This window comes from Malus sylvestris, chromosome 15, assembly GCF_916048215.2.
Source record: "Malus sylvestris chromosome 15, drMalSylv7.2, whole genome shotgun sequence".
NCBI classification, from domain to species: Eukaryota; Viridiplantae; Streptophyta; class Magnoliopsida; order Rosales; family Rosaceae; genus Malus; species Malus sylvestris.
In genome coordinates this window covers 401,919-412,950 of record NC_062274.1, presented here as the reverse complement: position 1 = coordinate 412,950, position 11,032 = coordinate 401,919, and the positions used below count along the sequence as shown (strand labels likewise).

Here is an 11,032-nt window from a genome sequence, read left to right as displayed (position 1 = left end):
GGAAATGAGAATTAATTACCAATATGGTTAAAAGAAGAGAAATATTTTCATTAATGTATTTCCTGATTTACCAAATAATATAGCTGTATTTTCCATCTCAGGGAAATTGGACATACTGATTTTCCAAGCCCTTGATTGGCTCCGCACATTTTTTTTCATCCTAAAACGGTGTCAATTACAAATTAATTCTCAACTGTTCCATTCATCTTAAACAATATAATTTCTAGTCCGTGATTGCTTTCTAAAACATATCAAACTACTCTACTCGATGGGAATAAGGATTTGAATTCGAATGTAAAAAACCAACACATTGCGGTAATCACTCGGTCACATGACAAATATTTTATTTTCTGGCTTACCAGCAGTTGAATCCTTATCAAATTGTGATTATAATTCTTAACGTTCCCTAGCTATTTTACAATCCTTTCCCAAAGGAAATTAGGAAGGCCAGCTATAGTACACGCTGTGCAATTAATTTGTGTCAAAATTGAAATTCAAATTAGCATACTAGTTAGGATTCAAGTGTGACTAAACTAACGCACACAAATCATAGGAGAGGTATACTTATTGCACCACTATAAATTGAAGCAATTTTACAGCCATTCTATTACTGCCTACTTCCTTGGATTTGAACCTTTTCAGAGTGTCGTAGATGGATCCTGCTGACGGGTCCCCGAGCTTGTTGGCACTGAAGGAATTGATTCCGTTAAAGCCTTGGAAGACACCGCCCCCTCCCTTGTCACAGAGTCGATGCGGGTATTATATGAAGGTGAAAGATGGATCAAGAGTGTATTGGACGTCCAAGACGGCGCTGCACAGGGAAGCAAATGATGATATTATAGAAGTTGAGATTCCATATGAAGGATTGTTTGAGTTCATTGACAAGTTTGTCGTTAGGAAGGTTAGGGTTTGGATTGACCGGTTATTTGGAGAGATATTATGCTTACCAAAGTATGATGCATACCACAGTAAACGATTCTTATGAATATTTTTGTTTGTTTAGCTTTGTGCATAGTTCTCTAATCCCTCATTAGATGTAAATTATGCCATGCTAATTGTCTGACCTTAGTTTTTCAGTTTTGTTTTGCCTCTTAATTAGGGGTTATGAAAAAGAAGACACGTTTGTTGTTAATGTTGATGAGAAAAAGGAGTTGCTGTATAAATAAAAGGGAAAACTAATGAAAATGACTTGAAAACTTCGAGTTTTAACGAAAATTACAAAATAAAGGGTAAAGTGAATAGTACCATGATTTACTTTTTAATGTAAAAATATGTTTTTTCGTTAAAGTGAACAGTATCGGGAACTTTTCGTTAAAGTTCTCATAAGAGCAATTCCACCCCTAAAAAAATGCGCCAGTACACAGCCTATTTAATTCACTCAATGAACAGTGATAGACCTAATAGATCAAATGCATCTCCACCCCTAACAAAAAATAGCATGATCAATTTTATTAAAATATTATTAAAAAAAAGGAGAAGGTAAGTCTGGAACCTCCCTGCATTTCTCTCTCCCTCTCCCTCCCCATTCGGATTTGGAGGAGCTCTGCACCAAGATCTCTCTGCGACGCGTTGATTGTGCGAGAGGTTGATGACTTGGTTGAAGTCATATGGCCCAACATGTGGGTCTGTCGATTTTAGGCCGGTCTATTGCTTGGCTTAGGTTGGGTGCCGATCAAAATGCTGGGCTAGAGTGGATAGCTTGGGTGCCGATCTGGTTTTTAAGCTAAGTGTTGGCCTATCAGTTCCCCGGTGGAACTGCTCTAATAAAAATCTGTGTTCTTCATTGGATTTGTATTTTCTGTAGGTGATTGGTGACGACATTGTCCCTATACAACTAGCACATGAAGCACAGAAATCTGCACTGACCCAGAGAAACAAAGACTCAGGCCCATATTATGCCGGGTAACCCAGGCCCATATTGTATAACATTTTGCTTGTGGGAGCGTGTGCCCCTACAATCAAACGACGTCGCCTTTGGCCTGAGCTTCGCGCTTCAGCCTCTGCAGTCTGCCCCCCTCTCTTCTTTCCGCCGCTCCTTCCTCTCGTCTTCTTAGGAAGCTCAGCTATGGCGTTAACCAAATCAACCCTCCATTTCCGCCGCTTTCTCTCTCCCACTCCGCCGCGAATTCTCAAGCCCTACTCTTTCTCTTTAGCTTCAGAAGCACCTCTTCAAGAGAACGACACCCCAGACAACGATTCCCAACCTGCCCCTGCTCCTGCCCCCTACCTATCCGCCGACGAAACCCTAATTGCCGACAAATTCCACTCTCTAATCAAAGATCACCACCGCAATAACCCCAACCCGAACCCGAACCCCACTCCCCCGAACCCCACCTTCACAATCCCTGCTCTCTCGCAAGACTTCTCCCAAATCTCCGCCGTCCATTCATTATCTCCTTCCGTCGTCCGCCGTGTTATCGAAAAGTGTGGCGGCGTCCGCCACGGCATCCCTCTGGTCCAGGCAGTTGCTTTTTTCAACTGGGCCACTGCCCGCGACGGGTTCGAGCAGAAATCGGAGCCATACAACGAGATGGTCGACCTCGCTGGAAAGGTGAGGCAGTTCGATTTGGCTTGGCACGTGATCGACCTGATGAAAGCACGGAATGTTGAAATTACGGTCGAGACCTTCTCGATTCTTGTCAGGCGGTACGTGAGGGCCGGATTGGCTGCGGAGGCGGTGCACGCGTTTAATCGTATGGAGGAGTACGGTTGCGAGCCTGATAGGATGGCATTCTCGGTAGTGATTGGGATTCTGTGCAAGAAGAGAAGGGCCAGTGAAGCGCAGTCGTTTTTCGATAGCTTGAAGCATAAATTTGAAGTTGATGTTGTTCTGTACACTAGCTTGGTTAATGGCTGGTGTCGAGCTGGTAATATCTCGGAGGCTGAGCGGGTGTTTCGTGACATGAAGGCAGCTGGGATCATGCCGAATGTGTATACTTACAGCATTGTGATCGATGGTTTGTGTAGGTGCGGCCAAATTACGCGCGCCCATGATGTTTTCGCGGAGATGATTGATGCCGGTTGCCAGCCAAATTCAATAACTTTCAATAATCTGATGAGGGTTCATGTGAAAGCTGGCCGGACTGAGAAGGTGTTGCAGGTTTATAATCAGATGAAGAGGCTGGGATGCAATGCGGATGCCATTACTTATAATTTTCTTATAGAGTGTCATTGTAAGGACGAGAATCTTGAAGATGCAGTTAAGGTGCTCGATCTGATGGTTAAGAAAGGCTGCACCCCGAATGCATCGAGTTTCAATCCCATATTTCGGTGCATTGCGAAGTTGAAGGATGTGAATGGTGCTCACAGAATGTATGCTAAGATGAAGGAGTTGAAGTGCGAGTTGAACACGGTGACCTACAATATATTAATGCAGATGTTTGCTGAATCTAAATCTACTCATATGGTGCTGAAGCTGAAGAGGGAAATGGATGAGAATGAAGTCGAGCCGAACGTGAACACGTACAAGGTCTTGATCTCCATGTACTGTGGAATGGGGCATTGGAACAATGCCTACAGGTATTGCAGGGAGATGATTGAGGAGAAATGCTTGAAACCGAGTATGCCGGTTTATGAGATGGTTCTAGAACAGTTGAGGAAGGCAGGGCAGTTGAAGAAGCATGAGGAGTTGGTGGAGAAGATGGTCGATAGGGGCTTCGTTACACGGCCGTTGGCTGTGTAGTCTGTAGAAGTAGTTTAGCTGCATTGCTCGCATTAGATTAGTCGTCGGATTACCTGTTTTCGTTATGGATTTATGATGTAGCGTTTTATGTTTGAGAGCTGGGATCACAATTTTGACAATTTCTTACAGAAAACTGTTACGCATCTGAGCTTCCTGTAACCTTTTTGTTTATTGTAATCTTACATCAAAGTTGTTATATGCTAATCAAGAAAGGCAAATCATTTCAAAATAAACATCATATGTTAACAAATGCAGCATGAGTCACCTGTTGGTGTTGGAAAAGTACAAGGGGAATGTTGACATTCAAAAACTCAACAAATTAAGGAATACAACTAGTGACCTTGCATGTCAAGCATCTCGTCGAGACGTTTCAATCTCTCCAAACCTTCACTTAACAGAAAACGAGTCCGTTGCCTGTCACTGCAGTGCCGGTTGTTCTCCAGTTCCTGTCGAATCATCGATCTTAGTTCACCTGTAAGCACATCAACAGAAACATAAACCCAAGATGAACACTACTAATGGATGTAATGGGCAAGGAACAAGGTGTCATTTGATTTAGAAATATGGTAATTATGGCGTAAATTTGAGTAAAAGATTGTTGGTGAGCAAAATTTGACCTCTGGAATCAACGGGGGCTCTTCGGGTAATCCTAAGTGCTTGCCTATAAAGCTTCAAGACTCGACCGCGGAGAAGGAAGTCCTGCAAATCAAGGGCTTTAGCCATAACCCCAACACTCACTCCTTCCCCCAAAAATACCTACAACGCAAAAACAACAACTAAATTCTCAGTTGGTTCATCTTTTTTGTCAAATTACCATATCCTTATTTTCTTTTTTATTTACTTTGCCTGGCTATGAATTTCAGATCAGAGACCGGAGCCTCATTTCCGCAGTTTCCAATTGATCGATGTTGCCATTTACAGATACAGCTAGGATTTCATAAATGGAGGCAACAAACATGAGAATTTACTTTAATTTAAAGAAGAAAAATAAACAGCAATATCTGCAGACCTTTGAGGTAAAGAGATGGGGCAGGAGCAGTGGCGGGAGGTCGACGGTATGAGGAGTTCGAGGTCGCCCTGTGCTGCTAGCCACGCCGTTTTCTTCTTTGATTTGTGGATTTGCCAATGTTATCGGGCCTTCAATTGGTCTTAATTTGTAGATGAGCCCAACTTTTGTTACCCAAAGAAGCTGGGCTTCTCTTACAGCATTTTCCAAACTCCCAACAAATGTCTACTTTAAACCGTATAATAATTAGGATGCACGCAGCATGTCGTCGTCAATTCGTCATCTTAAAAGTTGATGGATGTCGGAAATGAATGTCTTCCGGTGACGAGTCTCCCTCCGCCTTCATGCTGGCGTAATTAGACGATGCAATAAATGTTGCAGCATGCCAGCAACTGTGATGTAGACCAAGCGTTACATGTTTGACCATGTTAATGGAAAGTCAAACTAGTGCAACCCAACGCTAGTAATTAAGCTCAAGCTCCCATGAACGAAGACCAAATACGTCAACATATTGTAACTTATACTAATCATATTTCAGTAGGATGGAGGCTGGGCCACTTCAATATTGTTTCAAAAGCAAACCAATTACAGCTAATTGTATTTTAACTTACTAATTAATTATTATCATTAGGCCCATTAACACGTGATCTTTTGCTACATTTCACTCTAGGGAGAACTATAATGTTCACACACTCACTCAAGGGGTGTGCACACTACTCATCATCACTCACAACAAATTAAATAATTGACAATTAAAAAAATCAGAAACAAGCGGCTGTATACTATTAACAATTGTTATTGGCAAAGAAAGAATGAATAATATTGTTACAATTATCAAATGAACTCTTAATTACTTCACTTACAAGCTCATCGGTTTTGTATGTAAACAATTTATTGCGTCCTCCATTTCTAGTAAAGTTAAAATAAGCTAATTGTGTGAATCTAAATAAAAGTTACTAAAAGTTCTTAGTATTCATCTTCACTTATAAGTGAGAAGTCTCATGTTCGATTCTCTTCAAATGCGAATTTGAACCACATTATTGTTAATCCATTGTGAGACCCCTATAGATAATATCGTTTGTTTAAAAAAAAAATACTAGAAAATGCTATAATTCTATTTATCCTTCGTTATATACTGCTCTTATTTTATTTTATTAACATATGGATTATGTATGTTGTGCACGAGTTAAACAAGAAAAACAAAATATTCATTTAGATTTATATATATTAAGTTTTTTTCTCCCTAATGATTCTGTTTAGGTTAATTAAGTTGATAAAAATTAAGCAAGCACGTAGTATCATCCTAAAATTTGGTCAACTACGTACACGTTATATCAAACTTATCTTATATTTCCCAATTTGAAAAGGAAAAAAATCTTATATTTTCCCAATTGCAAATTTGTCATGATTATCCTTGAAATCCGCGTTCAATGATTAGATGAAGGTTTAACAGAGCCCCCGGAAAGGGTAGACAAGTCAATTCCTACGCATTGCTTGGTTATTAAATTCGATTTTAGCCCGTGGATTAGAAAAAAACGTTGAATCTAAATTAAATCTCGTGCAGAAAAAACCGGAAAGCTGCATCAAACGCAAGCTGTATTATTTAATTCAATCGAGCAAATATGGTTTGCTGGGTCACACACTCACACACACCTCCCTTGTTTGACCGACCTCTCTTTTCTTGATATATATATATATATATGTGTGTGTGTGTGTGTGTGAGTAGTTTTACAGATATATATAAGTAGTGTTGCTGGATAAGCGATTCAACACAATTTCATTATCCTCCTCAACTTCCAAGCGTGCGACAAGATTAGGGTTTTCTTTTACAACAATGGATCATCAGAAACAAGGTAAACCAAAAAACAAGATCTTGACGTTTCTACCAAAAGCTGCTTCCGGTATTTATTTTCACAACCCTCCTTACAGCCCTACCGGAGACGCCGCCGCCAAGCTTAAAGCTCACGGGCGGCGAGGGTTTTCCGGCCCTTTAATGATTCCAGATCAAGTCCGAAGGAAACAGAAGAGCGGAAGCTTTGACGGCCAGACACGAGAAGAAGAGCCGACATCGCCGAAGGTATCGTGCATGGGACAGATCAAGCACAAGAAACACACTAACAAGATAAATAGCGTTAATTTGATCCCTGAAGATCGTCAAAAATCAAAGCCTCCTCCAGGCCCGTGGTCGCCACGGGAGATCAAGAAGCACGGTTTTCCGTTCCGGAGGATGTTTAGCAACATAAACCCTGGAAGAAAATCTGAATCTGATGCTAGTGATCTTGATCGTGATCGGACGGCTCCGAATCTTCCAGATAGGGCGCCTTCGTTGAGTCAGATGAAGAGATTTGCAAGCGGACGTGGCCAATCTTTCGAAAACTTGGATTGGGAATCTCCTCATGATATTATGAATGATCATCGCGATTATTCAGATGAAGAGAGAGAAGATGTGAGAATCGCATTCTCGGCGCCTCTAGGGATTGGAGGAATAAATCAATTACATCAAGTGCCTTTGCAGCCAAGGAAAGAAATCAATCTATGGAAGAGAAGAACAATGGCTCCTCCCAGTCCTCTAGAATTGAAACCCATGGTCAAAGCAAATTAATTAAATTAAATTGTTCGTAATTGTTGCGGTTTATCATATACATTATTTCCTTTTTAGACTAGTGTTGCCCTCCTCTTTTTAATTAGATTTGTTCCCAAATATGTAAATTAGAGTGTAAGAATTTGTGAAGAAGTTTGAATTGTTCCCTGCTTTGATGCGTAATTATGTTAATACAGACACGTGTATGAGACAAAAGTTGGGATCCACAAGGTCTTTTTTATCACATGGTTTAGTTTTCTTGTGCTCAACAACGCTTTTGATTACGTTAATACAGACACATGTATGAGACAAAAGTTCGGATCCACAAGGTCTTTTTGGTCACATGGAAGAGAAGAACAATGTGCAGGACGTTTTTTTTTCTTCATCCGAGTTGAAATATCTAGCAAAATTTTTATCGAGACCAATAAATCATCATATCCTCAATTTATACGTGTTTCTCATCTTTAATGAATATCGTACTTTTTCTATATAAAAAAGTAAAAAATAAATAACTTTTGATGATGTTTAATTTGCTTATTTGGAAGTGGTGCAAGATGTTTAATTTATTCTTCTTTATCTAATTGATGGAAATTGACCATTAATTATATAAAAATAATTAGGTCAAATTTGGGTAACACATATCAGTGAGGTAGCTGCCACAACTGAATAAGGTTAACTAATAGATTGGTGGTTTCCCTGTCAATTCCAAATTATTGTAAGATTAATTGGGGATGCTACAATCTGTCTTTAGCCGGAGCCACTGGATTTTTGGATGACTCGACGATCCCGGCCCCTTTTGGGGATGAAGCTCATAATTGAGATTAATTATTGTACTAAAATAATGCCATCACATTGTTTACTTACACCTAACAGCTTTTTGGAACGACTCTATGCTGATTTCACATATGATTTCATGCAACAGATTCACATTTGGACCGCAGCATGACAATTTTATAGAGCTATTTCTAGTATGACATGTCTCACGCCCTATGAAATTAGATTGAGGTCATATGTCAAAATAACTAGTTACTGTAGTTTATTTATTTTCTTTTTTATGAAATGTGCTTTATTAATTACGTAATCCGATACCTCTATTTGGGTTTCATCCAAAACACTCCGACACAAAATCTTATTGACTAGAGTGAAAATTTTCTCCTTTTTATTTGGGAAATTGTGATTGTTGTAAATATTTTCTCGCAAATGGTAGAATTGGGGCTTGAACTTGGTAATAGGGTGGGGCTATTCACATACCCATTTTTACTTCTCACAGTCTTCTTAATTTTCGACCGTTGGATCGAATAGATTGAAGAAAATCAATGGACAAAAAATAATAAAAATATATGGGAAGTAAAACATGATGTGCGAATAGCACTACCCCTAGTAATATTGATACTTGAAAGAAGGGCTAGAATGAATTTAACCAAGATTTGCAACTTTATAACACCGATTACAGTTTCAATTCTCAAAAATAAGGTGACAAGTAAAGATCAATTGGTGCCCTCCATGTTTGGATACTGTGAGATTCGGTGACCCTTGCAATCAGTACTATACTCCATAGCATACCTGCATATCCATTATTTTTCTCAATAATAATACACAGTTACCACTTAGTACTACGGTCTAGTGATATTCCTCTGCACTTGTAAATGAGAGATCTTAGATTCGATTCTCGCGCACCTCTCTCTTTTAGTGTAGATAATATTGTTTGTTCTTGATCCAATCTTTGTAAACAACTAGGCAACTTCTTCCGAAATCTGTGACATGCCGACTCACACAACCGGGTGGATGTTGCTGAATAAGTTTCGGCTTTTGGCCCAATGATTTTTCTGGCAATGAACAAACCGTTGCAAACCTTAATCCGTAGTGATAGTATGTATTTTTTTGTTGTTCCTTTTTTATAAGACCTTTATCTATAGTCCTAAGTTCCTATCTCCTTAATTAACAAGTACATAATTTCTCTCTACTGGAAGGCCGAAACACGTACATGTAGGTCATCTCTCATACAAAGCATGAGAATTTTTTTTTATTCTGGTATCTGACTTTATGTGAGCAAGAGGTCGCACTTGGTGCGATGGCAAGTGCCTTCGCCCATGAGCGGTAGGTCTCGGGTTCGAGACTTGGGAGCAGCTTCTCCATAAATGGGGGTAAGGCTAGCCGACATTCACCTCTCCCAGACCCTGCGTAAAGCGGGAGCCTTGTGCACTGGGTACGACCTTTTTTTTTTTTTTATCTGACTTTATGTGAGCGTTGCTCATATAAGACAATCATATAAAAGTTTATCTCATTCAAGAGTATTATATACTAGGTTCATAATTAAGGTTAAAGCTAAATACTCTTTTCTTGGGCTAAAACATATTAACCTTAATAAAAAAAACCCATTTCATTCAAAAATTAGTTCAAATCTGAAGACTAATTCAACTTCATTAAAAAATAAAGTACAAATTTTGTAAAATTAAATTTATATTTTTCTAATTTGTTGATAATTATCCTAATAAGTCACACGGACTCCTTGGTATCTTAGAATTTCACCAATAAGCTCACCTTTCCCAGAACCCACATACCTTCCACAAATCTCGCCGTCTCTAATGAACAAGAAAGTAGGCACCTCCACCACCTCCATGTCCTTGAGGAACTGCAGGCAGCTGTCGTTCTCATCGCCGTTCATCCTCGCAAACACCACCGTGTCCGACATTCTTTTCGACAGCTTCACCACCGTCGGATATACCTTGACACAGGGCCCACAGTGCTTGAGCCCCACGTCAAGCACAATCAGCTTGGTGTCCGCCTTATGCTCCTCGATCAGCTTCTCCACGTCCTCCCTCTGATGCAGCTGCACCACCTCGGAGTGGTTGTCGCCGTAGTACAACACGTCCCCCCTAAGCCGATCACCATCGATTCCTTCCTCCTCGTGAATCTTCTCCATGCTCTTGTAGAAGCTGAAGTGGGGGACTTTGTCGATGTTCTCTCTCCTGCAGAGCTCTCGGGTGTCTTCCGACTCGTCGCCCATGACCAATAAAAACTCGACATCGTTACATGTGCGGCTGAGGTCGACCATAAAAGGGTACATTTTTCTGCTCTCGGCGCTGTGGCTGGCGGCAAACTCGACGACCACGAGCTTGTTTTTTGCCAACCCTAGGGCCTCATCGAATTCCTGGATGCTGTGCACTTGCTGAACTCTGTCGTCACTTTCGACCTTTTTAGTGCCGGCGGCAGCTGTGGCCTTGATGGTGAAGTTGCGGAGTTGATTTTTTTTTGTTTCAAGTTTTGTTGCTAAAGGTTTAAGCTTCGTCACCAAACTTAAACCTTTAGCAACAAAACAACTTGTTCTTGGGATTGAAGATTGAGATGACGAAGGTGGTTTGACTATGAAATTTGTGACGGTCGCCATTGAAGACAGGGTCGGAAGATTTGGTTTGTGTTGCTTAATTTGCTTATTCAAACCTGTGAGAGTGGTAGGAGGCTCTGGTGTGGAATTATCTTGAAATCTCAGTGGCCACTGCTTTTTGTGATTCGTCTTATCCACTGACGGAATATATGGGTGATTTTTTTTTTAAATGTCCTTGGCATATTCAATCTTTCATTCTCTTTGCAGCCCAAAATATCTTCTTTTGTGGTTTTCAAACTGTCTTGATATGAAACCGGCCCATAATATCAGATGAAGGTTGTGATAGTAGGCTAAAATCATTGATCCACAAAATTTGGGCTTATAATACTTCGGTACTACTACATGTTCATTCAAATGGGTTTGAGTAACAACAAATTG

General features: G+C 40.2%; 4 protein-coding genes across 4 annotated transcripts; 2 read left to right on the top strand and 2 right to left on the bottom strand.

Annotated features, from left to right (window-relative positions):
- The first annotated feature begins 1,948 nt into the window (after window positions 1-1,948).
- On the top strand, window positions 1,949-3,915 carry LOC126605503 (pentatricopeptide repeat-containing protein At1g20300, mitochondrial). Its single transcript, XM_050272912.1, has one exon. The coding sequence runs from the start codon at window positions 2,066-2,068 to the stop codon at window positions 3,680-3,682; it is 1,617 nt and encodes a 538-aa protein (XP_050128869.1). The 5' UTR covers window positions 1,949-2,065; the 3' UTR covers window positions 3,683-3,915.
- On the bottom strand, window positions 3,904-4,858 carry LOC126605505 (uncharacterized). Its single transcript, XM_050272913.1, has 3 exons — window positions 4,692-4,858; window positions 4,300-4,438; window positions 3,904-4,154 (listed from the first exon to the last, which is right to left on the bottom strand). Exons 2-3 carry the CDS (start codon window positions 4,403-4,405, stop codon window positions 4,015-4,017), a joined length of 246 nt encoding a protein of 81 aa, XP_050128870.1. The 5' UTR covers window positions 4,406-4,438; window positions 4,692-4,858; the 3' UTR covers window positions 3,904-4,014.
- A 1,401-nt stretch (window positions 4,859-6,259) lies between these two features.
- On the top strand, window positions 6,260-7,513 carry LOC126604668 (uncharacterized protein At1g76070-like). The gene has a single exon (XM_050271954.1). It carries the CDS (start codon window positions 6,523-6,525, stop codon window positions 7,288-7,290), a length of 768 nt encoding a protein of 255 aa, XP_050127911.1. The 5' UTR covers window positions 6,260-6,522; the 3' UTR covers window positions 7,291-7,513.
- A 2,117-nt stretch (window positions 7,514-9,630) lies between these two features.
- On the bottom strand, window positions 9,631-10,790 carry LOC126604667 (thioredoxin-like protein CDSP32, chloroplastic). Its single transcript, XM_050271953.1, has one exon. The coding sequence runs from the start codon at window positions 10,655-10,657 to the stop codon at window positions 9,758-9,760; it is 900 nt and encodes a 299-aa protein (XP_050127910.1). The 5' UTR covers window positions 10,658-10,790; the 3' UTR covers window positions 9,631-9,757.
- Window positions 10,791-11,032: the final 242 nt, after the last annotated feature.

Excerpts from the sequence above, each read along its gene's own strand:
- LOC126605503 (XM_050272912.1), top strand. The coding sequence starts at position 2,066 with ATGGCGTTAACCAAATCAACCCTCCATTTCCGCCGCTTTCTCTCTCCC.
- LOC126605505 (XM_050272913.1), bottom strand. The coding sequence starts at position 4,405 with ATGGCTAAAGCCCTTGATTTGCAGGACTTCCTTCTCCGCGGTCGAGTC. Across the intron at positions 4,155-4,299 it reads AGCCCCCGTTGATTCCAGAG|GTGAACTAAGATCGATGATT; the intron begins GTCAAATTTTGC and ends ATGTGCTTACAG.
- LOC126604668 (XM_050271954.1), top strand. The coding sequence starts at position 6,523 with ATGGATCATCAGAAACAAGGTAAACCAAAAAACAAGATCTTGACGTTT.
- LOC126604667 (XM_050271953.1), bottom strand. The coding sequence starts at position 10,657 with ATGGCGACCGTCACAAATTTCATAGTCAAACCACCTTCGTCATCTCAA.